Source organism: Crocuta crocuta, unplaced genomic scaffold (assembly GCF_008692635.1).
Source record: "Crocuta crocuta isolate KB4526 unplaced genomic scaffold, BGI_CrCroc_1.0 scaffold31, whole genome shotgun sequence".
In the NCBI taxonomy this organism is placed as follows: domain Eukaryota; kingdom Metazoa; phylum Chordata; class Mammalia; order Carnivora; family Hyaenidae; genus Crocuta; species Crocuta crocuta.
The window spans coordinates 4,907,293-4,933,301 of NW_027528362.1; the positions used below are offsets into that span (position 1 = coordinate 4,907,293).

Below are 26,009 nucleotides of genomic sequence, written 5' to 3' on the forward strand. Positions count from 1 at the left end.
GCAAGACTCACTGTGTCCCCTCATTCGCTACATTACAGCATGGGCTGTGTGAATGGGAGGCAAAGGGTAAACATAACACACCAAGAAAATTTCCTTGAAGCCACTGAAAAGTTCTCGAACAACTTTCCTCATCTGGGGCACCAGTTTGAATATCCGCAGAGGTCTGAGGCACCGAAGAACCATTAAAAGTTGAGCTCCTGATTCAGCAGGCACATTTTGCGGCATCCAGCAAAGAAATATCAAGCTCACCTAGCAGGGGAAGAAATTCCTAGAATTAATACAATTCATCCTTTACTATCTACACTTTCTGAGAGCCAAGTGCATACAATGATTTCCTTGACACTCCATATGGCGTGTAGGACAAGCTGTCACTAGGTATGTATGCAATCTCTGAGCTCTGAACCCAGTCTAGACCTGTTAGTGACCCCACAGGAAAGTCATCAGCTGTACACAGAAATGAAATGCAGTGTCCACACGGTGGTGCATATACCCCAGTGCATTCTGCTCCTTACTTTAACTTACAGGTGGGAGGCTGAGATTGAAATTCCTTTGATCAAGGATACTAAACCTCATGCTTGACCTAATTCTTACTATTTTATTGATGATCTAAAGATACTACATATTAACGGTCACAATTTTCCTTGTCATGTTGGAAAAGACATTGATTTTTATGTCTTCTTGAACATATAGAAGAAATGAAATTTCTTTGAGTTCCCTTCCTATGGTTTCCCGGTTTAGTTTAACAATAGTTGAATGACCACCTTGTCTAGCCAGGTATTTTGTGTATTGGAATTAAAAGAAATGTCCAATTGCACCCACATCAGTTTGTTTTTGGCAATGAGGAGCTCATCAATCAATTATATGATGTAGATTTTTTTTTCAGTATGGGAGCCACAAGATTGTGGGGTGCGAATAACATTTCTATCTTAGACTCTTTAGTGCATGTCTTACATGTATATTAATGTGGTTGATGTTTGTGAACCATATCCATGGACATTTTTAATACTTTTTATTTGGATTTTACATGCATGTCCTTCATTTGCCTGCAGTAGACCACTTAAGAACTCAGTAATAGCCTCTAAACTTCTGGGACTCATGTATCTTTCTCTTATACTGAGAAATGCAGAAGAGTTCACAAAACCATGACATCTTACATTTAGGAAATAACCAGAGACTTACAAGATATATAAATATGTCCATGACTCCACCGAAGTCCCTGATGACAGCAGTTGGAGTGAAAAATAAACCATCTGCCATAATCTTCAGATTAAGCTCGATGCTCATGAATATCACAAATACATACTCGGCAATCTGAAATGGGCAAGAGGCAGTCGGGTCACCAACAAGGGAAAACTGCAGCCCAGTGTTGTCCGCTGAGCTGTAGGCTGAGACTCGGCAGCCGTACCTGCAATGTCGGGGCATGCATGACTCTTCGAAAGGGGGACTCAAACATCATAGAAATGCAGGAACAGATGGTGACGATGATCATGACCCAGTCCAGGTAAGTCACCAATCCCAGCAAATCACTGCCAAAGACAAGCAAAACTGAGAAACAAATGTTCTACGGGAGGCTGTGCGAGTCAGAGATGATCCTTCTGTGAGTCTATAAGTGTGACTGGCGTTTTTTACAAACATGTTTTTTATTTATTTTTGAGAGAGAGAGCGCGCGAGCACGAGAGAGTGCATGTGCGTTCAGGCGTGCATGAGCAGGGGAGGGACAGAGGGAGGGAGAGAGGGAGAGAAAAATCCCAAGCAGGCTCCACACAATAAGTGCAGAGCCCGATGTGGGGCTCAATCCCATGAACTGTGAGATCATGACCTGAACTGAAATCAAGAGTTGGATACTCAGTCGGTGACTGAGCCACCCAGATGCCCCATGACTGGCATTAATAAAAATCCCTAATTATCTATTTCATAGCACCATATGGCAAGACAATATGGGTAATCTTTATATTTTTATGCGGCATAAAACAGTACATTGAAATTTGAAATGTGCATGGAAAACAGACTTTGTAATGCTTACTAAAGTTGATGGTACTTTGTATTTTTCACAGCTCCTGTGACAGGATCTGTTTTCGATCTGTAAGAGAGAACAAACACAAAATTCTGCAACATAGCAAGCGTGTTATGACTTGGCAGCATGGTATTTATAAACATCTTATCTACCTAAAATCTCTTTTACATCCTTACATTATACAGGAACTGTGTGACAGAAGGCAGAGAGCATCAGATGAAAGAAAAATCAGAAGGGTTTGCAGCTGATGTTTGTGAAAGTAGTTTAAAATTTCTCAAAATATTTGATTTTAGAATTCATGACTCCATTCAATAATTTCTTTTTTTTTTAATGTTTGTTTATTTATTTTGAGAGAGAGAGAGAGAGAGAGACCAGGGTGGGGCAGAGAGAGAAGGAGACAGAGAATCCAAACAGGCTGCACACTGTTAGTGCAGAGCCGCACTCAGGGCTCCATCTCATGAACCCTGAGATCATGACCTGAGCCGAAATCAAATCAGATGCTAAACCAACTGAGCCTCCCAGGTGCCCCTCCTCCATTCAACAATTTCTGACATGGATGTGACAAAGTCAAATTTTGACTTCCATTTAAAAACACTCAGTTAGAATCTCTGCCTTAGCGGTTCAAGGATTTTCCTCATGATTATTCAATTAAATCTCCAGAAATTAAATAGAGCTCTTTGTACTGTATTTAGCTGTGATCTTGTGGAGTGATTTATGTAGGATTTTGTGGGGTCCCCTCTTATAAGTTTTACTTTCTGGAAGCCCATGACCAATCTTCAGTGAAGCCCCGGACAATCTGTGAGTGTGAGTGTGAGTGTGTGTGTGTGCACGCGCGCGCGCGTGCACGCGTGCACACGCGCTCCTGATTACAACAAAGTCTTCCTCGGTCCACATCAGCTGCTGCGCTGACAAAAGGAGAGTCAGTCCACACTAAATGAAGTGGAGAATTAGCAATTAGATGTTAGCATGGAGGCAGCCAACAGGATAATTCCAGATGAAACACTCACTTGGGAAACCGATCAAATCAACTCTAAACTACTGGCTTCTTTCTTTACTTTGTGAACACCCAGGGAAGGATTTAATCATTATCACTCAGGTGCTTTGAACTGTGAGGGTCTTTCTAGAACAGCAGAGAGAACACTGGATTGGTAGTCAGAGAGAGCCATGTGCTAGCTTGTGTCCAAGCAAAGCCCTTAACCTCCACTGCCCTAAATGCCCCCCTCCTTTGGAGGGCGGTGGGTACAAATGACACCAAATGGTTCCCAAGGTGTTCTCCAGCCCTGAAATAGTACCACACTGCATTAGTTTCCTAGGGCTGAAGTAACGAAGTACCACAGATGGAGCGGCTTAAACAGAAACATTTCCTCTCTGTTCTGGAGGCTAGGGGCCCGAGATGAAGGTGTGGGCAGGGTTGGTTGTTTCTGGGGACCATGAGGCAAGGACCTGTTCTAGGTGTCTCTCCTTGGCTTGTAGACAGCCATCTTCTCTCTGTGTCTTCATATTATTCCCCTTTATAGGTGTCTGTGTCCAAATTTCCTCCTCTCTTTTTAATTTTTTTAAGCCTTTATTCATTTTTAAGAGACAGAGAGAGGCAGAGCATGAGGGGGGGAGGACCAGAGAGAGAAGGAGACACAGAATGTGAAGCAAGCTCCAGGCTCTGAGCCGTCAGCACAGAGACTGATGCGGGGCTGGAACCCACAAACTGTGAGATCATGACCTGAGCCAAAGCCCAACTGAACCACCCAGGAGCCCCCAAATTTCCTCTTCTTATAAGGACAGTAGTCATATTGGATTAAGGCCCACCTTAATCACCTCATTTTAGTTTAATTACCTCTTTAAAGAGGCTGTTTTCAAATAGTCACATTCTGAGGTACTAGGAGTTAAGGCTTCAATATATGACCCCACCCCCTTTTTTTTGGGCAGGAAGACACACAGTTCAGCCCATAACAGATAACGATTATCCTATGCTACTAATAATGGCATCAGGGAAGGTCCAACCACTTAGAGGGAAAGCTTTCACATTTCCTCTGGGAGTCTTAAGGTCTTTGGGGTATTTCCTAAAGTTATGCAGGACAAAAATCCCATTTGACCCACTAGGTTGACTGCTAAAATTGGCTTGGCTCATTACAAATGCAGTGTCCTCTGTGTTGACCACACTGACAGCCTCTTACATATTTCTTCCATGTGAGTAGGGACAGAGACATCGGCAGTGGGTTTTCATCTCATAAGAGTTGGTAATGGAAGCACTCGTCAACTTTATTTCTATTTTACATTATTCTAGAAGAAGCCAACTAGGGTATTTTGACAACAAAGAAACCAGAAGTCTAAAAGAAGGGGTGGGCAATGACCTTGCCCGCGTCATTCAGTCTACCCTTTGGTTCGGTATTTCCAAAACAAAATATGGAGTCAGTAACACTGACATAAGCATGAACAAATAAAAATGGCTGTTCAGCACTTTACAAATGTGAGTTTTATATAAATGTTAACTACTTGCAACCTTTGTTTGTTTTCCACCTGGTCAGCCGCTCAGCAAAGAGGAGCAGCATGATTAATTAGCCCACGGTTTATTTTGTGACCCCATTAGGATTACATGTTCCTTCTTCCTCGTATGACAACCCCCCTGCTGTTTGTACGACTCAGGCCAACACCTGGCTGAAATGGAGTGTACTTACGCGTTGAAGCGTGCCCGGACCACCACCCGGCAGAAGTTTCTGAACCTGTGCTCCCGGCCTACTATGAACAGTGGCTTGTCGAAGTATGGGTGATTCTCTCTCAGCTCCTCTTCCTGCACTTTCCTTGAAGGGGAAATTGATGTACAGTAAGGCTAAGGGAAAGGCTGCCATCCAGAAACGAGAGTCAAGAAACACCGCAGGACCCCCTACCTTTTCATTTCCGCTTGCTCCTTTTTTTCCTGGATCATCTTTATTTCACTGTCTTCTCTTTGTGCATTTCTATATCTCACTGTATTGGAATGCTAGAAATACAATAAAAGGGGCATATAAAAATGGAAGATTTTTCTGAAGGCCCGAAAAGATCACTGAAAGAAATACGTTTATTTTAACATACATATTTTTAATGGCCACAGTCATCTTAGCAGAGGTATTCTGAGGTATTTGTTTTCTTCTAAAGGGTATTTTTTGATAAAAATATTTATTGAGAACGTATTATGTGCCAGGCCCTGTTGTAGTGCTGGGGGTCTAGAAAAAGGCAAAAATAAAGGGTAAAATCCAGCTCTTGTGGGGATAATGTTCTAGTCAGGCAAGACAGATAAAAATTCAAACACAATATGTGATGAGTTAGAAAATGTTTAGTGTTATGGTAAAAAGCAAAGGGGACAGAGAGTGCTAAGAGGCTCCAAGTTTAAATCTCTTTTTTTTTTTTAAAGCTTATCCATTTATTTAGAAAAAGAGTGTGTGGGAGGGGCAGAGACAGAGGGAGAGAGAGAATTCCCCATAGGCTCTGCCTTGTCAGCACTGGCTCCATCTCACAAACCATGAGATCGTGACCTGAGCTGAAACCAAGAGTTGGTCACTCAACTGACGGAACCACCCTGGCACCTCTAAAAGGCTCCAAGTTTAAATTTTTTTAATGTTTTATTTATTTCTGAGAGAGAGAGAGAGAGAGCGAGCATGAGCAGAGGAGGGTCAGAGAGAGGGGGAGATAGAGAATCTGAAGCAGGCTCCAGGCTCTGAGCTGTCAGCACAGAGCCTGATGCGGGGCTTGAACCCACGAACTGTGAGATCATGACCTGAGCTGAAGTTGGATGCTTAACCGACTGAGCCACCCAGGTGCCCCTAGAAGGCTCCAAGTTTAAATAAACAGGTCAGAGCAGGCCTCAATAAGAAGCTGTTATTTGAGGGAAGACTTGAAAGATACAGGCTGCTGGGTATCTGCAGAAATGCGCCCTTCCTGAGGAGAGGTGGGTCTGCCTGTGAGGCCCAGCCAGGATGCCCTGTGGGCGGAGTCTCCACACCGTAGGAGAAAATGAGGCCAGAGGGGTGGGAGCGGGCCTGGTCGTGTAGGACCTCGACTCTGGTTCTCATTCCCTGGGAGATGGATGGCCATTGCTCAAATAACCTGAGAGATATTATCACAAGTATTCCTTAGATTTAATTATATGTATCTTCTATCATTTGGAATAAGCGAGACAGCTGAAACTCTGTTTTAAATGCTCCTGTTATGGAGGAAAAGCATCAGAGGGAATTTCTTAGGAAATTAGCAGAATCTCATAACCTTTTGCTGTGGAGAAGATGGGGGATGGGTTTCCATCATAGGTCTGTGTAGAAAATAGTGTAAAAAGTCTTTGAAGAACTAAGCCTCTGGAATGGAGACTATTCAGGTAGGGCCTTTTTGTTGTGTATATTTAAACATATTTTCAAAGCCGTGTTCTAATTTGGTTCTTAAGTAGACTGTATATTTCTATTGAATCACGCTGAAGGAAAATGCTTTGAATTATTGTTGCCTCTCTGAATTCTTTCCTAGAAATCTCCATGCAACATGCCTGGCCCTCAAATTATACCTACATAGGCCATGTATTGGATCTGATCACAATTCCATGTAGACAATGGGGTAGATCATCTCAGACAGAGCTCTGGCTTAAAAATCATGGTGCTAACAGACGTGCCTGCCAACTAGAGGCTTGTAAATTGGGTAATGGTGCTATCAGATGTTCTTATCACCAACTTCTTCCAGTGTCAATTGTGCCTGGAACACTTAAGAGAGTTTAAGGCAGAAGTTTCTACAGATTGAAAGCAGTTGGATTATGCTAGGAACTCCAGAAAATCTTAAGAAATAAGAAAGGGGTAAAAAAAAAAAAAAAGGACAAACAAAACCCCTAAAACCCTAAGGCTTGCCACCTTTCTCTTGTAGACCTTCTTTCTCAAACACCATCCTTGGCTCTGAACATTCAGGACTCTGGTTTCTTAGCCAATTTAGCCTGACTCAACTTAAGACCTGTATTTTCATGAGGACTCCACTAATGCTAATTACTTAATATGTACTTTCCAAGTCTCTTTTAGAAATCTCGGCATGATGCAGCTGCTTGTGAGTCTAGCCCAGAGGTTAGAGCTACAGCTTCATGGGTTTCCCTGGGTTTTCATGTGGCTTGTTTCTTCCCTTCATTCGGGTTTCTGCTCTAATACAGAGGTGCCAGCAAAGACCATCTTTGCTAGCATTTCCTGCCCCCAAATCTCCATCTTTGGTTTCTTTACATTATTTGATTTTTCTTTATAAAACAGAGCAAAGATGTCTGTCACAGCAATGAAGACATAATGGGCAATAAGTTAAAAACAGCCCCGGAAATGACTATATATTTGTTTTCCTTGTTTAATTTTTGTCTCTTTTCCTGGGATGTGATCTTCTGGAAGGCAGAGGTTTTGTCTTGTTTCCCCACTACTCTTCACTTGGAACACTTAGAACAGGGCCTGGCAGATAACAAGCACTTGGTAAATTGTTTTTGAGCCTATGAATAAACAAATGAGCACCTAGAGTCCAAGAGCGAAGAAATTCTTGGCAAATGTTATGCAGTCTTTGACAGAAAAATTCTTCTAGAAATCACATTTTATTTCTTAGTATATAAAGCCCTGAAGTTACAGACACTGTATCTAGATTCTAGAATATTTGGAAGTTAGTAAATGTTTAAAGTTTATGATGCAAATCAATTCTATAAAATGCTTTAAATGTTTTTAATGTCTATCAAATGGCAACTGACACATCACTGTGTATTGCCATCTTTATTTATATTTTTGAAATTTTAAAATTTTTTAGAATTTATTTTAGGGAGAGAGAGTGAGCATGAGTGGGGGAGGGGCAGAGGGAGAGGGCGAGAGAGAGTGGGGGGGGAGAGAGAGAGAGAGAGAGAGAGAGAGAGAGATCTCAAGCAGGCTCCACAGTCAGCATAGAGCCTGATAGGGGGCTTGAGCTGAAATCGAGAGTCAGATGCTCAATGACTGAGCCATTCCAACATCCCACGTGTTGCTTGAAGACATGTGCTTTGTGGGATGTCTGGATTTTTGTACAGTTAATGGTCACTCATTCTGAGTTTCCTGATTCCCTCTGGCATAAAGTCTTACAGAGACAGGACAATGTGACAGGAGGACCCAGGTGCTGGAATTGACTAAAGAGTCATTTAAAAGAATTTTCATAATCATGCTTTCCAAGTCCAAGTTGCTTAGAACTTACATCTTGAGTCAGAGTTTCGAGAGACTTCCCCCTGCTGATCCTCTGGCTGTTGGACCCGTGTCTTAGAGATCTAAAACAACCACAACCAACAGGTCAATACATCCGAGACTAAATTTTGCCTTTCAAGCAGTGACCATTATGAGAACAAAATAAAGTTACTTTTCTGATACCATCACCAATGCTTATTATTTGTTTTCATGGCAGAAGCTTTTAGTTTATTCAAATGTCTTTGATCCCATCTAGCAAATTTCAGAATTTTTCCTTCTGATCTTAAACGTAAGAATTTGGCTATCACCAAGGAAGAGGTTTTTGTGAGATTTCTTTTGAATCTTTGAATCTGATTGTGAGTTTCATGATGGTCGCCATCAGCAAACAGAACAAAGTTCCTCACCCATGCCTGTCCACTAACCGGGGTGCTCACAGAGAGCATTTCCTGTAAAACTCCTTCCCTTGGTTTCTCTGCAGCCTTGTCTCCCGGTGTGTTTACCTGCGCTCTTGGCGGATATGATGCTGCACACTGAGAATTGACCTTTCCTTCGCTGGCTGCCCCTCGAATGATCCGCTCAGCATGCGCTGTCGAGTGCAAGCTCTAGAAAAAAACAGGAGCCTGAGATAAATGCATGATCTGTACACTTGGGATGAATAATACATAACTGCTCATTATTCTTATTACTTTTAAGGAAATACCAATGATAAGGCAATACACAGCAAATGACCCATAACTGTAAAGGAAAATGGGCTTGAGGCTCTGTGTCAAGAACACTTACAAAGCAGGACTGTCAGAGCTACACGGCGGTGCTAGAAAGTAAACAGAGAGCTCCTACCCTCCATGGCCTGTCTCTCCCTCCCGGAGGGGAGAGCAGCCATCAGAATTCTGCTAGCGGTAGGGCCAGCCTAACCACGGGTAAGCATGATGTTGGTTTTGCATTTAGGCAAGGAGGTTTCTAATAACAGCCCTTTGGGGAAGGATTTGTCCACCCAGGCCTCTGGGATGATGGAATTTATGTTCCAAGGAGATTTTGCAGAACCCCAGGAAAATGGGAAAGCATAAAGTTAGAGGCAAAAGTTAGTGGTAAAGAGAAGGCATTAAAGCTGTGATTAATACCTCGTCTAAAGCCTGTGACTTACAGGTAACTGGTTACTCCTTTCTCTGCAATCACGAAACTCTGAAGACTTTTTAAGGCATCCCCTCTTTAAACCATACCTGGGTTGGTATAGTTTCAGATTTGCTAAGGAGGGAAGACAATTGGGTGACTCAACACTTGGGGTGTGAATGGTTAGAAGAGAAAACAAATTCCTTTTCCAGAATGCTCTCTCCAACTGGAAATGACAGCAATTCCCTTGATGTAGTAGTCAAGGAGAAATAAAATAATACAGGCTCAGCGACCTGTTTTCCACAGGAGACACCATCACGGACTAGTTCAGTGGACCTGCGGGCTTAATTTTCTTATGGGTGAAGTGAGGACAAGACCTTGATCTACAATGAACACTCACAGATCTACAATGAAAAAATATTATGATATGCATACCTTTCGATGCTGTATTTGTTCAACAACTGAACATATAACCTCTGTTATTGCTTTACTTTCATAAAACTTTCATATTTATGTTTCCTAAAATGCATATCTACATTGACTTTGAATTATATCATCACTGTTGCAGAGTTAAGATCTTCAAGAAAGAGATCCATGTCTGTTTAGCAATCTTTTAAGCAGCTCTTATGATATCATGTATATATTCAAGTAGATAAAAATGCTTTTGATGCCAGTGAAGGTAATTACGGTAAATACCCATGAAAATCATGCAAATCCAATGAATGGAAATGAGTTACAGGAAGCAACACCCCCCCCATCACTTTTCTTAGTTCAGTAAGCACATGGACCATTTTGAGATAGAATCCAAAGTTAAAATCTTATCAAACACCAAGGATTTATGGCAGTGATAGACAGACACTGTGCTTATTTCCATGACCAGAACAGTGTCACACAGAAAGGTGCGTTTATAAGTTAGGCTGAGTTCACAAAGGTTTAGCACGGTCTCATATTACGTATACTAAGGCTTGTTTCTGGACCAAGGACTGTAAATCATGAAGCATCCTGAGCACATCCATTAGGAGAAGAGTGTTATCCTGGAATAGATCTATAGATCCTTCCATTTGTGTAAATGTCATGGCTTAACTTACAGCCAGTGTCTTAGTAACCTTTACTCTTTGTTACAAGACTTCCACTTAAAGTAGTTGAGCCCTTAGGCCTTAAATACAAAACACATACAACTTGATTACAGTGTACAAGTTTGAGCCGGCCGTTCCTGCTATGTTTGAGGTGGAAGAACATCTCTGGCTTTGAGTTGCCTGCCATAAGGGACTGCTGGTGTCTGCCCGACGGCCCAGTGTGAGCAGCCCCAGGCATTCTTGCTGGGCAAGAGTTAGAACTGCGTCTACTGACTCCAGAACGTCATGGATGTCCCAGCACACAGGTCAACGTAACACACCCAGGCCCACTGGGGTGGCTCTGTGGATTCTGCTAAGATTCCCTCCTTTGACTGAATAAGACAGAAAGGTCTCCCATGGAGGGTGGAGATGCACCCACCTTTGGAAGGACTCCCAACCCTGTGGCACCTCTTCCATTCCCTCCCCCAACAGCAAGGCTGAAGTGTGGTGAGAAAACAACCCCCCTTTCCTTTCTGGCTCAAGATCAGTCCTTTCTTTCCCACTGGGGTGTATCTAAAGAACTGAGAACCTAATCGTAAAATGGGCTGGAGTTTCAACCATACATGTGACATGTGAATCTTCGTTCTCTGTATGAGTCACTCATTGAGGTCAGGGTGAGCGGGCTGGTTTTAGCTCGATCCTGCAATCAGAAAACATGTGCTTCATCAGACTAAGACAACTACTTCTATGTGTAAAATATATAAAAGCATTGGCCTCCATTTCCTCTTGCTATCACTTTCCTCTGTGTCTATCACAGTGTTTGTTAGTACAGTTTCAAACCAGATAGTGGTGAGAAAAAGAACATTGGGCTCAGTAACTCTGGACCAGTTGGAGCGTGTAATACGTGACTTCAGAGTTCTGCTCGAGCCAAGCATACACCTTGGTGGCTTTCATTTCCTCACTCAGGGGACCCTGCCAGAGCCCTGTGTTCTCTGAACAAAGGAATGCTTACCCACATGTCTTCCTGGGACTCCAAAGGTACCCACGTAACCTGAGCAAAGTGAAATCAGGCAGATGTAGCCATCTTTCTATGGTGTGAAGAGCTCAGCTTTGGTGCCTCAAGCTCAGTGTGACTGTCTCTGACCCCTATGTCAACCATGCACCTCAGCACAGCCCCTGTGTCTGGTCCAAAACAAAGGTCAACAACCATCTCCATCTTCTTTCAGCAGTCTCTTGTTAAGTCTCTTTTCAGACCAAATACTCTGATATCTCACTCTTTCCTTTGCGTATCCAGTGGTTTTTGAAGTAGGAAACTCTATAGGTAAATGCTAGGTTTTCAGAGATAAAAACTAGGGGCCACATTCATCTAGCAAATTGCTATATAAACCTTTGGGTGAAGGCAGTTTGCAGGGATCGAGGTTGGGCATGTGAAAGGTGGTTCATCTGAAGGCTCTTGAAGGCCTTTATTCCTCTTCTAAGGACAGTGATGGATGTTACTTAAAGTAAAACTCAAAATCCTCTTCTTCGCACTGTATCCATTATAGTTAATAACTAGCTATTTGTCTATAACAATTTTCCCATGAAAACAACAGGTAACAGTACAGAAAAAAACGACTTTTCTACAGATACATAAAGCTGTCTAAAATGAAACATATGGGAAAAACCTAATTACATTAAACAAAAAAGCTAGCTGCACAAGATGAGTTTCCTATGGAAGGAGGGAGGAACTCATATGGAAAGACATAAATCTGGGGTAGGAGATGAGATGTAGGGAGCAAGCGAAAGAAGTTACATAAAACTTCTGCCCTGAGAACACCTGGACATTGAAGCAGGTATAGAAAGAAGGCCATATTATGATGTTTCTGCATAAAACAGCCTTATACATTAGCCATCATCACCTTGTTTGGAAAATAACAGCCTTGGTAGAAAATTTTTCGCTTCAATCTGGCACTATCAGATTCCACGAAGATGTTACACATTCTCTAATACAATGTGCCAAGGCTCACGCAAAAGTATGGTAGAAGTTTGTTTTATTATTTGCAAAAGGAAATACACTTTTATTATACACAAGCATATATTGTAATACAAACTATGAACTACCAAAAAGTATTTCTGACATGCATAATATAGGCACAAACTTGGACACAAATGGGTTGTGATAATAGTGACAAGTCTGCTGATGCCATTCTTCTGCAATTCTTTTTTGCCTCAATCAGTGTATTATAGCTGAGTTTGGGAAAATTTATTATATTTGTAATTTTTGTTTATAAATTTATTATAAATTTATAGATTTATTATAGATATATAGATTTATTATAATTGTAAATATGAATAAACTACAGTGGGGTTGTAGAAACATGACATAAAGTGAGAAATGAATATTCACCCACATGAGAAATGTTTTATGCTCCATGTTTCTGTAGCATGTTATTAGCCACACTTGTTCAATGCTTGCGGCATTTTGTCATCATTGATCACCTCCCTTATTAGGCAGTGAGTTCTTCAGGGACCATTTGATCGCTCCTCCTCGTGTTCTAGGAAGTGCATTGATGGCATACCCATGGGTAGAGCCATGGAACAGAAGGGTTAAGTGCAAGGTGGGGAGGTGAAGGTATAAGGAGAGCACAGGAGGCTGAGGGAGGTGTGTGGGGCTGGTTCTGGAACTTGCTAGTCTCAAGGTTCAAATAGCACTTCGGTTAGTACTTCATACCCAGCAGCAGGGCTTGAACAGAAAGTTTTGCCTTGGACTGAAGCCTAGAGGAGAAGTCGATTTGAGAGCACACAAGGTTTAGAACTGCGCCATTCTGATCTCAGCTTTGCTGGTTGTGGCTCTGCAGGCAGGCGATGGGCATTCTCTGAGCCTCTGTGTCATATACATAAGATGGGGGACAAGAACCCCTCTTCCAGCAACTTCATAGGGAGTGAGTTGGGGGATCAACTCTGATCATGAATGGGCCAGTCTTTGGAAACACTGACACTCGGTTTACATTTTAGTTGCTATTATTACTTTTCTATCTCGTCCCACGTCATGGTTGGTATTCAAACATTCGACAGAGGGTGGATGGAGGACAGAAAAGCAAATGTGTCAGAGGGTCACACTGGAGGGCCTTCTCTGTTCTGACTCTGATCAACAGCAATATATGTTATGGACTAGAGCTGCAGCCCCTTAACCTGTCTCTACGCATCCACTCTCAATAAACGTGTTGTATTATTATCCCTATTAAAGTGATCTCTGAAATGAACGCCTGCAATGTTCCTGTGCAGGTGTTTCTCAGCGGGCCCTAGTGAGCCCTCCTTCCTGGTTTTCATGCCCTTGTGTGACCCAGAAGTGTGGGCAGGGCTTGGTCACTTGCTCTTCACCGATGTAAGGCAAATGGGATGTCACAAAAGACATACATTTCATCTTCCTCACCCTCTCTTTCCCCCTTGCTTGCTGGCTTGGCCCAAGCAGGCTGCCATGTTGGTGAGATGTCCTGTGGAGAGATTCAGTTCTTAAGGAACGAGGGTGGTCTTCTATTAACAGCACATGGGGAACCACAGCACTTATTTAACTGTTAGTGAGGAAGTAAATCTTACTAAGAACCCTGAGAGTGAGCTAGGAAGGGGATTCCTCCCAGATGAGTCAAAAGCCCTGCAGCCTGAGACCCAGCTAACCCACACCCAGGTTCCCGACTGAGACATTAATCTGTGTTGTTGCAATCACCAACCTGTGGAGTTACTTGTTACACAGCACTTGGCACGTAATACAGTTCTCATCGCTGTCATAAAGTCTTCAACAACCCTGTTGCTCTTCAGAGAAAGATTAAGACTAGAAGCTCAGCATGATTTCAAAGTCTCCTAGGACCTGTCTCATCTTTCACCATCAGGGACCCCCCACTCTGGCTTGTCAACCTTATTGGTCTTTAAGTTCCTTCACCCCAAAAATCTCTAAGAGAGCAGAGGTTTACTTAGTTACTGCTTACTTATTACTTCACCTTGTACACAATAGGTGTTTAATAAATATTTGTGAAATGAATGAACCTTGACATTTTGTGAAGATCAAACATTTTAATTTGTCTTTTGATCACTTCATGCTTATGAAGCATGGAAATAATCACAAATAGCACACACAGCATGTGTTTGAAATATGCTTTTTAAAGGGGAAGTTAATTTTATCTCCAGTTAGAATACTGTGCTACTCAAGAAATGGGCTGCACACCTGTAATAGATGAGGTCCTGACATGGTAATTAAAAAAAAAAAATCAGACATTGCTTCTTGCAGGTAGAAAATGTGTAAATCTTGATCTATATTCTCTGTGAAAGCTGTGAAGGGAGATCTTCAAGCCAACAAGAGGCAGAGCTGAACTCATTTCAATTTCTTAAATGGGAGATCCGATCTGTCCCTGGGAGGACCATCCCCATACATAGTGTCTTATAGGAATCTACTACCAAGTTGAAATAGTAAATAAGTAAGAAATTTGAGACTTTTACAACTTTACCAATAAGAATGCACACATCATTAAAATTCCTCAGTAGTAGACCTAGTCAGAAGGAAAGTATTTGAATATTCAATGAAGTTATACTTCACCACTTTACATTTTTCATTAGAATTTAGATACCTTTTGGTCTCACCTGAAGATAAAAGAAATACATTTTCAGGATGAAAACATTCACTTATTTGTTGCCTAGAGAAAAAGCAAAGCTAATAGATTGAAAATACACACCATGAACTTAAGGGACAGTCTGGCTTTCCTTAAGGGAAAGACCACAGAGTTGTGGGATTCAAGTCTTCATCATCTTCCCCATAGCTCTTCATGATGGCCAAGTACGAGCGGGCCAGTTTCTTAGAAACTCCATCTAGTGGTTTAATGTAAAAGATTGGTGTGCCTGCTTGTCTTCTGGAACTGGGAGGCACAAGGCTTCAAGTGTCTGGTGAAAAATAATGAAGTCTTTTGTCTTGTCTGAGTGAGGAAATTCTCCATTATGCAGGCATATGTAATCCCTTTATCCCCGCTCCCTGGAGGAGAAGTACAGTGAGGCATTTTCCTTTTCCCAGTTGGGGTTAATGTTATGCCCTCTCTACCTTTGAAAGTAAAACAGGTCTAGGACCCCTGACGATCATTCAAATGTGGGAATATTCTTCAGCAAACACACATTCCCAGTTGCGAAAATATTACCCCTGGTTTCTTGCCAAGCCTTTGAAAAAAACATATGAAAGATTGATTCCTCTTTTTTTTCTTCCTCTCTCTGCATTGCCTTTGTGCTGTGGAATTTCAATTGCCTCTTATATGACAGCTACACACACACACACACACACACACACACACACACACACACATTCTTTTATGGGGGTGGAGGGAAGAGAATCATGTCTTAAGAAATTGTCCCTATTTTTCTTGACATTTCTCCATCAAAAATATTTTTAAATTGGCCCAAAGATTATGGTTATAAGAGAGATCTTTGGAGCTTTATTAGCCTTTAAACACCACTAGTTGTTTATAGAAATAGTAGCAGGGGGTCCTCGGTTTCTTTCTTCTCTCTCTCCATATCTTCTTTCTTAATGTTCCAGAACAAGGGTGTGGGAAAGGCCTGTACATTCTGTAATGAAAGGGAGAGGCCTATGAGTCTTCGAATGATTTCCATTCATTATAGAAAAGTTAGATTGCACGAAACCATTTGGTATTAAACGTAATTACCATCTAAAGGAACTGCAGCGTAAGTTTGCAGCACATTACATTGGAGGGATTTTACTCCAACCTTGGGCTCCACAGGTTAACACACTGCGAAGTATTATCAGATGTTGGTTAATATAATGTAATCACATCGACAGAAAACAGGAAAACAGTCCTTCTGTGGTAATTACGTGAAACCATGGCTGGAGAATGGTGTAAGAGTGGTGGGGAGGAGTATTTCCTGGAAAGGGCTCTCACCTGCCTCCAGGAGGGTGACAATGAGATCCTCCAAAGTGAAGACAATAGCAGATGTTAATAGGTGAGCTCCTCTGTAGTGGCCTCTTGCTGAGATGAGGAAAAAGCTGCATTTTTATGGAGTGAATACCCCATTCCGTTGTGAATCAGCCCAGTCCTGAGTAAATGCATAAGGCTCTTTAATAGCCCCAGCAGATTTGTTCTGTCCAATCTTGTGCTATTCAAAACAACGTTGTCATACGTACACATGTACACATGTTAACGTATGGGCAACCAGAACCTCGTTGTGGACTGAAACATAAAAGAAGCCTTGGTGTCTTATCATATGTAGGTGTGATAAACTAAAAAGAAAATCAGCTCGTGGGAAATCCATGCCTTTAGTGCATCTATTAAAACTCAGCAAATAGAACGTCTGAAACCTCACACTACAACTGGAGTTTAAATTTGGTAACGCTCCATCCGACTCAGAAAAATATAAATTACAATGCAAAGATTGAACTTTTTATTATAACAAAAGTGAAATTTTGTAAATGTTGCATAAACCATATGAACCAATTTTTCTACTGAGATGGATTTTCTTATACTACTTATTGCTTTATGCTCCAATGATAAAAGAGTAAAAGAAAAACACTGTTAAAATATTTTGCTGCCTCTGTTAGGTAAAATTTAATAGTAGCTCTCCTGATCCACAGAACTATTATAATCACTTTGTAATAATGTACAAACTACGTAAAATCTCAACGAAATAGAACATATTTTGATTACCACAAATCAGGAAATAACAAGGAAAATGTCTTTGGAATATATTACTTTACTGTGTATGGTGATGAATGTTAACTAGACTTACTGTGATAATCATTTCATAACACATACAAATCCCTTCTAATTATTATGCTGTACACCTGAAATTAATACATTATATGTCAATTCTATCTCAATAAAAATATTGAAGAAAGGCGCAAGGACAAGTTTGGAAAGTTTGGTTTTAAAAAAGCAAAATAATATAAAAGCAAAATATATATATTATTTTGCTTAAATGAAGTTCTATTTTGCCTCTTTGAAATTTTCATTTTTTATGTTGTATACAACACATGCACATACCCACAGATCTTACCTCCTCATTGCTCTCTGAATACACTTAATTTCCATATACTTGCTTAGTCTCTGTATCTCCAAATGGTCTTTCAACTAGTCTACAAGAGTTTTTAAATCTCATGAATAAGAAGAACAAACAAGGAAGCAGACTTAATGAAATCACAGATAAATACTTATGATAACATCTAATATTTAATATATTTGATTAATATTCAATGTTTTGATGGTAATATAGCCAATGTTAATAATTAGTATTTGATACATTAATATCTACGAATATATTACATGTGTTAACAAATATCTTTAATAAATCAGACGTTAATAATTGAATATTTTATTGACATTGAGCATATTAATACCCACTACTCTGTTTTCTGAAAACTGCGGGTTATTCTTGCCAAATGTTTGTCGTAAAAAGTTGCTGCTCCGTCGGGAGGCTGACCCAAACAGCCTCATGGGTGCCTGTGCTTCCTCTCACCCGCAGGTTCCTTCCTGCACACCCTCCTCTCGTGCTGGAGCACGTTCCACTGAGTGGTAGGCAAGTCTAAGGGGGAGATCTGAGAGAGGCGGCACGGCGCTCCGCCCCTCCGGGTGGTGCCAGTCAGGCCCAGCACGTGGGGTTGCAGAAAACCAACACGACCTCACCCAAAGCTGCTGACTTGCTAGGCTGAATGACGAAACAAGAATTTGAAAAGGAGAGCTTATCAAATGGGGAGGAGCACTCGCGGGGTAAGATGCTAATGCTTTGCATTATTAAGCTCTCTTAGGTTTCCATTTAATGGAGCCAGCTTCAGAGAGCTGGGAGCTCTGGGTCTAGACAGGGGAGAACAGATTACGAATGAAGAGGGTCGTTTGTCCTTTCCTCAGATTTCCCTTGTCATATAGCTAACGATGTGCACAGCAACAGGTCGCCCCTTGGAGGGCATCACAGAGGTTTAATTTGAATTCCTTCCTCCAGAAAACTCCACCATCTCCTCAGTCTCTGTAATATTAGGCTCATTTGTCTTCCAGAGGAATACGACCTAGATGCTTCTGTTCTAGAGGAGAGCCCAGGTGTCAGTTCATCTGTCCTGAGACCTGGGGAGGCAGCTGTGGGAGAACAGGGACCCAAGAGGCCAGAGGACAAAAACACTCTCATTCAGCCTACAGCCCATGAAAGAGCAGCCCTAGCTAAATCCTCGCCCACCCAGAAGTTATAGGGCTCCCAAGTGATGCACACACCCAAGTTCCAGGTAGGCAGTTACAACCTATGCAGAAGACAATGCCACACTTGTCTCCATCACAGTAGTATTGTTCTGCCGCTAATGGTGCCTCTGAAGTCAGATCTACGTTCTCTTCCAGCCATTCCTCCTGCCCTGACCACCAGTTCTTCTTATCCAGCGGCGATCCTGATTTAAATCCTACTCTCGATCACTCTTCCAGCTGCCAAGTCAGTCAGGCTCACCTTTACCAACACCTGCGACCATGCCCTCAATGTCCCTCTCTCCCTTTTCCTTGCAACATGCACGTCTCTACCTGTTTGGCTAGGTTTCCGATTCTGAGATAGGACCATTTTTTTCCTGACTCATCTAAGCACAGCAGAGAATGTCACAGTTGCACCTTAGACATTTCAAAGACCGTGGGTTCCCGTTCCCAAGACTTTCAGCCAGCTATAGGCGATGCTAACTGCAGTTGATGAATCTGTTATTAGTTTGAGAGTATATCCACCTAATGATGGGAACAAACGATCTGATGATACCTTTAATGTTAGCGGTGCAGCCAGAATGCTAACCCAGATTGGCTACTGAGCCACTGAGTAAGTATCTGATGGACACAGTTCATTTACTCCTATGAGGTTGCTTATACCCCCACTTGAAAGGCACAGAAATTGAGACTTCCCAAGGATTTAAACACTACTCGGAGGATTCAAAGCCAAGTGTGGCTGAGTGCAAAGCCTGACCTCTTTCTATTTCTACTATTACTGACACAGCATACTCTGTGACTGTCTGGATTTGAACAAGAATGAGGTGACCTTTGTAGGTCAGAGTCAAGAAGGCCACACAATTTCAGTCCAGATATGAGCTTTCCTGAGCGGACTTCTCCAACAGGGATTGGGGTTAGGGTTGCAACAGATATCCAGCAAAAGATCTTCCATGAAGATACTTCTATTACCCCAAGATAACTAACACTGGTCCCCCTCTACCATGAGAAGTTTTACGGAGAGTATGGAGGGAGAAGAAAGATACTGGAGAGAGTTATGGTCCTAAAGACTAAAGCTGCCCCAGAGAGCAAGGATGCCTGTAGCCCACATAGTACCTTTGCATAAATTGGAAAAAGAAGCCTGTTCCTCTTGAGGGATGTAGTCTTATGCCAGGGGCACTGCCTGGCAAGGAGGGTGTGCCTTAGCAGGTACGGTGGGGGCTAGATTTCAGCTTCTAATTGCCCCTTGACCTGGCAACTCTGCATGATGCATAACATGTTTGTATACCATGAAGCATCCACGAGTATGGGAAGAACAAGTGGTTGTCAATAGAGTCGATGAAAACGAAGGATCCTCTATAATTTAAAAGCATAGAGTCATAGTTAATACATGGATTTTGGAGTTATGCCACCCAGGGTTTGATTCCTGGTTCCCCGGCTCCCTGATTTACTAGACAAGGTGATTTAGGCAGGTCAACTAAGCTTCCTGAGACTTTGTTGGGAGCCATTCTGAACTCACTAGTTGAGAAAACTCCTTGTGAGGTTAAGGTGGTCTTGTAAGGCCTCCTGCTGCCAAATGATGACCGACATCTACCCCCACTCAATTGTTTCTGCTTAAGCATCGGCCCCCGAAGCACCTTGTTGATTGGTACCGGGGGTGACTTGTCCCCTTCTTCTGGCCCTGATATGAAGATTGCACCTTGTGAAGGAACTTATTGTAAGAACTTCTTTTGTGATTATGGGAGCAGACATCGTGTCTCCGGCAGGTCCTATTCTCCTCGATACTTCCCTTGAACTATAAACAGGCTAGTGACCCTTACTCAAAAAAGGATTGACCTTTACGTGTATAACTGTGTTTCTACCATTGCATTAGTCCAAGAAGTTCATACAGCTCAATATGTGAATCAGCTAACCAAAAATGTTTCTCATGCCCTAGCTATTCAAGAAATCACAGGCAAAATATTAGACACAAAGGTAAATGCACTTGAAGAGGTTATTCTATGTACTGGAAATGAGCTAAACTCTTTAAAGATACGGTTGGCTCTCCGGTGCCATAAGGAATATAACTGGACGATTAAGTATGGCCCAGAGACAAAGAGCCTAATTTAGAGGTAAGGAACAGATAAGGGCAGAAGGTAAGTTACTACATATACTTTTGCTAACTGGTGATATATAGCAGTCCCTTCTCTAAAGCCTACATTCCACAACACCTTCCTTTACACTGGCAGCTGTGATGAGGATGGATAAGAGTAATTAAAACATAAACCCAAATACAAAGGCTGACACATTTAGGGCCTCCATGGTGTTTACGCATTCGACATCAAATCAAAAAGTTATTAACCAGCTCAAATACATTCTTCCTCCTGTGAGCCAGACAAAATGACTCCTAGCCTATCTTCACCTATGACTTAATCTTAGCGTTATGGACTTAAACAAATGTGTATGTTATCCTGTTTTTCACTAAGAACACCCTGTTATTTTCTTAGTTGTAAGATTTACTCAACCTCACTATAATTGGGGTAGTTCTGCAAGAATACTTCTATAAAACCTGTTTCTGTACACTTTCCAAAACATCTTATCATAGAGAATTATCCATTGTAAAAATTCCATTTTCTGAAGTCATGTTATCATTTGACCTATAAATAAAGACACCCAAACCGACAGGACAGAGATGCCTGCCTGGTGATCAGAAAGAATCTCGGGGCTCTCTCACTCTTTCTCGCTGACACCATCCATCCTTCAGGGACCCCTGGACTGGCTGCAGCTGGACTCCAACAAGACTATTTTTCATCTCTAACACAGAGCCAATAATCCTTGTCTTTCAGGGCTTGCTACATGGGTCTAGTGAGACAGAGCTTGTAAAATAGTACCATGTTCAGCACACAGTCACTTTCTAGTATATGGGAGAGCTTAGTGTCATAAGTTGTTGGGGACCCATAAATATGGCTGCCCGTTTGGGAAATCAGGTTGTAGTTGGCATCTATGTGATACCCAAGACCATTTCTATGGTATGTGATTTTGAGAGAAAGCATTTACCCCGTCTAAGCCTCAGTTTTGTTATGTATAACATGGGGGTAATGATAGTATTTTTCCTGAATAGGTGTGTTGTACAGATTGACTGAGATAATATGTGTAAGACCTTAGCATCATATGTGGGTCTTAATAAATATTCATTACTCATTCTTTTCCCATTTCCCTTTTCCTACTCCTCTATCTTCATGTTGGGAAGGCATTTTCGTGGCATAATGTAAATATAGTTTAAGGGAGGAAACACTTTATGAAACAATTTTAGATAAATGATTTCAATTATTAAAGTCACTCAGTAAGGGAACTATGACTATGCTCTGTATGAATTTTTTGTCACAGTTGTGTTCAGAGAACTACAGATATTACTGAAGACTCCTCCATCTGACTAGTGTCATAAACATGTGCTCTCGGCAAATATGAACTCCTTGAGGGAATAATCAATGTGTCCAGTATCTTGGGAAATGCCTGGCACGTAGAAGACACAGCAGAAGTATTTCTTGAATGAGCAAGTCCTTTCCTTCAGGAAGAAACTCCAGCTAATGTCATTTAAAAATCTATATCTTAACAAATATGTTCTGATTTTATTTACATTTAAGTAGTATAGCAATTGAATTTGTAGTCAATAAAAATGATTCTCTTAGAAAAGAACTAACCCCACATATGTCATTAAATATACTTAATTTTTTTGTGGTAAATAGCATTCAACTAAAGACTATTCCTTAGACTTTAAAAAATTATTAATGTGAGTGCACAGCAAGGAAGATTTGGTCTTAGATCCAAATATCAGAATGCAATACTATGCTAGACTGATCGTTCAGAAAAGGTTATAAAGATACTTCCTAACTAGTGAGTTACTGATGGAAAACCACAAAGGGATGGATTTTTCTAAAGTAATATAAAATGTTTAATTATTTTATTCTGACATTTCTCTATGCATTCAGCCTAGCAGCAATGATAATTCATTTTTGCTCAATTTCAGGGCTCTGAATTAGAGAAATCTCAGTAGAGGCTGCGATGCTTTTGAAAGCACACTGCTATTTGTTTTGATTTCTTCTGATGTAGTGAAAAGGTCACTGCTTTTTGAAGGAAGCTTTCGGTACAGGCGAAGCCAAAACAAGACTGGATTTAAAAGCAAACCCTGGATTTTACAGTTTAGATGGTGGAACATCTTCTTTCTTGCAATCCTCTCCAGATAAGTCTTGAAAGTTAAAAAAAAAAAAAAAAAAAGGAGAGAGAAACAATACAGATGCCCGTATGTGCCCAGTGAATCCCCTATAGGTGAATCACGTGACCGGATTCTCAAGTTCTGTAAAAATGCCCCACTTCTGCCTCTATTACAGAGTTCCTGCAAATATTGATAAGTTCCTTTCTATTTCTCAGAGCATAGATTACTTTTCAAAAATACTACCTAGAAGAACACAAATGAGCAAATTGAAGATGACTACATGGAGAAGCTACTGGTGAGTCCAACGATTCAAATACCTCAGACTCCAGGCCCCTTTCTCTCTGACTTTTCCCTTTGTCAGCTTGAATTTCCTGTTCATAGTAAAGGTATATAGCATACTTTTTTCTGGAATAGTGTGGATCCTGTTTCAAATGGAAATGTGGATCCCCTGAGAACTGAGACCCCAGCAGCCCCCAGCTTTAATTATCAGCACTAAGAACTCAGGCCTCTCCATCAATATGACTTCACTATTCACTCCAGGAATTTCCTGTCTAAGAATGTAGGGCCATTAACCAATAAGTAATTTCATTGTTAGCTTCAGGAACTTTCTGAAAATGCATTCGTCTGAGTTATGGACTAATGGACCAGCCCTTGCCTCTAGATAATATGTCACTCAAACCAATCACCTAAAAATAATTGGTACTCATCAACACTCAGGCCAAGACCCTGCCCAGTCAGGTCCATCAACCCTAAACATTGTTTTTTAAAATGCTGTTTCTAAAAATTAGTTGCATTTATTTGTAAAGGTAATGCATGTATATGGTTAAAAATTCAAAGGACAGAACAGAACTGATTTCTGGAGTGAAGAGGATGGCAGAAGGTCACCATTTATTTCTCTTTTCTGAGAAATCACCCTACATCCACAAGGAAAGAGAAAAACAGACGTGCAAACTCTACTGAATAACCGACAAATGAAAGGTGGAGCCGGGGTGGGGGCAACCAGAATCCTGGGAGCACAGGAGGCGGGAGGGGGGTGGGGGGTAGGGGAAGGGATGTACTCTATACTGTGCTCCCATCCCCGGTGCCGCCCTCCCCAGAAAAGTAATGGTTCCTGTCCTTAACAGGTACTTGTTACTTGTGTATCCTGGAAAGNACAGACGTGCAAACTCTACTGAATAACCGACAAATGAAAGGTGGAGCCGGGGTGGGGGCAACCAGAATCCTGGGAGCACAGGAGGCGGGAGGGGGGGGGGGGGTAGGCCAAGGGATGTACTCTATACTGTGCTCCCATCCCCGGTGCCGCCCTCCCCAGAAAAGTAATGGTTCCTGTCCTTAACAGGTACTTGTTACTTGTGTATCCTGGAAAGNTCTCAAAAATGAAGGTACATTGGGGCACCTGGGTGGTTCAGTCAGTTGAGTGACTGATTCTTGATTTCTGCTCAGGTCATGAGCTCAGGGTTGTGGGATCGAGCCCTGAGTCCGGCTCCACGCTGAGCATTGCAGCCTGCTTAATTCTCTCTTGGGTCGCCTGGGCAGTTCAATTGGGTAAGCATCCGACTTCGCTCAGGTCATGATTTTACGGTTCGGGAGTTTGAGCCCCTTATAGGGCTACCACTGACAGTGCAGAGCCTACTTGGGATTCTCTCTCTTTGCTCCTCCCCTGCTCGCTCTCTTTCTCAAAAAATAAATTAATTTAAAAAAAAAGAAAAAAAGATTCTCTCTCTCTCTCTCTCTCTCCTTCTGCCCCTATCTCTGCTTACATGCTTTCTCTAAAATAAAGAAAAATTAAATTAAAAATAAATTTTAGATATAAATGACATGTAATATTGTATTAGCTTACGGCATATATTACAACATTACAAAAAAATGATTCGATGTTTGCATATATTGTGAAATGATCTAAACTCTTACATCAAGAATTCTGCCCAGTCTCAGTCACTAAAAACGCTTCAACCCAAACCCAAAACCTTACAAATATCCCTGACCCATCCCTTCTGAGGTATTATTACTAGTACTGAAGTGGTGGTCTCCCTCACTGTAATAAGTATTCAATTTCACTTTGATTAACCAACAGATTATTCAGATGACTATTTTGGGCAGTCTATGCTGCAAATGCAGGTAAGAGAGTGGCTTAAGGTTAGAGAGGAGCAGAGCCAGATACTGGTCCAGGCCTTCTGACACCAAGTCTAGTAGCTTACGTTAGAATTAGATGGACCCTCAGGATGACCTCCTCCAACCTTTAAATTACCAGAAAACTAGGGATTTAAATAACTAACCTGTTTACACAGCCTGGTCTCAAGATACCTTAGATCAGGGATTTGTTTTGTATTATTTTCCTCAAATATTTGTTATTTTTAAAAGTTACTTCTAAGACACTAATATTTCATGATATCTTCGTAAATCACATTAGATTTAAAGTTTATCTCTGTGTGCACCCAAATCAGCACAAATGCCCACCTGTGACCTACTTGACAAAATGAGTCAGCTGAGGGCTTCTTTCTATGCTTTCCTATAAGGCTCCTGCCTGCCTCCCTGAGGAGGAACCTCTTAGATATAACTAAGGACAATCAGGCTACGAGAATAAAAGACTTAGGAAAATCAAGAGTGACAGAGCACGAAAACAAGTCCCTGCTGGACTTCTTTTCCTTTGTATCAAGGCAGACCCATCCATTAAGATACAGAATCTGTACTTCCTCGTCCTTTCCTTCTTTCAAAGCCTCCATCCAAAATGCAAATGGCCATGGGAACAGCCATTTTCTGCCCCAGCTTTACTGAGGGATAACTGACAAATACCGTTGTGTAAATATACATGATTTGATGTATGTATATACTGTGAAGTGATCACTACCAATAAAGTTATTGGCTCCCATAATTATAATTTGTGTGTGTGTGTGTGTGTGCACAGTGAGAACATATAAGATCCACTCTCTTAGCAAGTTTAAAGTATGCAATACAGCATTATTAACTAGAGTCACTGACAGTACCTTAGATCCTCAGAAGTTATTCAGCTTATAACTGGAAATACGTATCCTTTGACCGCCATCTCCCCATTTGCCCCACATCCAAGCTCCAGGCAATCCCTAATCTACTCTGTTTCTTGGAGTTTGACTCTTTTAGATTCCACATGCAATTGACATCATACATCATCTGTCTTTCTGCTGCTAACTTACCCAGGAACACCGTAGTTTAATGAACAAGGAGAGTTTCTGAGCCTAGAAAAAGAGTCTCTAAGGAGTAAGAAGGCCCTGAGAGGATGGCAGAAACTTCTCTTTCTTCCCAGTTTTAGGAAGGTCT

At 41.5% G+C, this 26,009-nt stretch overlaps 1 protein-coding gene across 1 annotated transcript in view; it reads right to left on the reverse strand.

Annotated features, from left to right (window-relative positions):
• The window catches only part of NALCN (sodium leak channel, non-selective), a 293,487-nt gene that overhangs the window by 45,129 nt on the left and 222,349 nt on the right, over positions 1-26,009 (reverse strand). Inside the window, exons 18-25 of the mRNA XM_077753896.1 lie at positions 8,682-8,783; positions 8,195-8,264; positions 4,897-4,988; positions 4,687-4,809; positions 2,024-2,080; positions 1,406-1,526; positions 1,180-1,311; positions 82-249 (exon numbers count right to left, since the gene is read on the reverse strand). Coding sequence (XP_077610022.1) covers positions 82-249; positions 1,180-1,311; positions 1,406-1,526; positions 2,024-2,080; positions 4,687-4,809; positions 4,897-4,988; positions 8,195-8,264; positions 8,682-8,783 — 865 coding nt within the window. The remainder of the gene's footprint in view (positions 1-81; positions 250-1,179; positions 1,312-1,405; positions 1,527-2,023; positions 2,081-4,686; positions 4,810-4,896; positions 4,989-8,194; positions 8,265-8,681; positions 8,784-26,009) is intronic.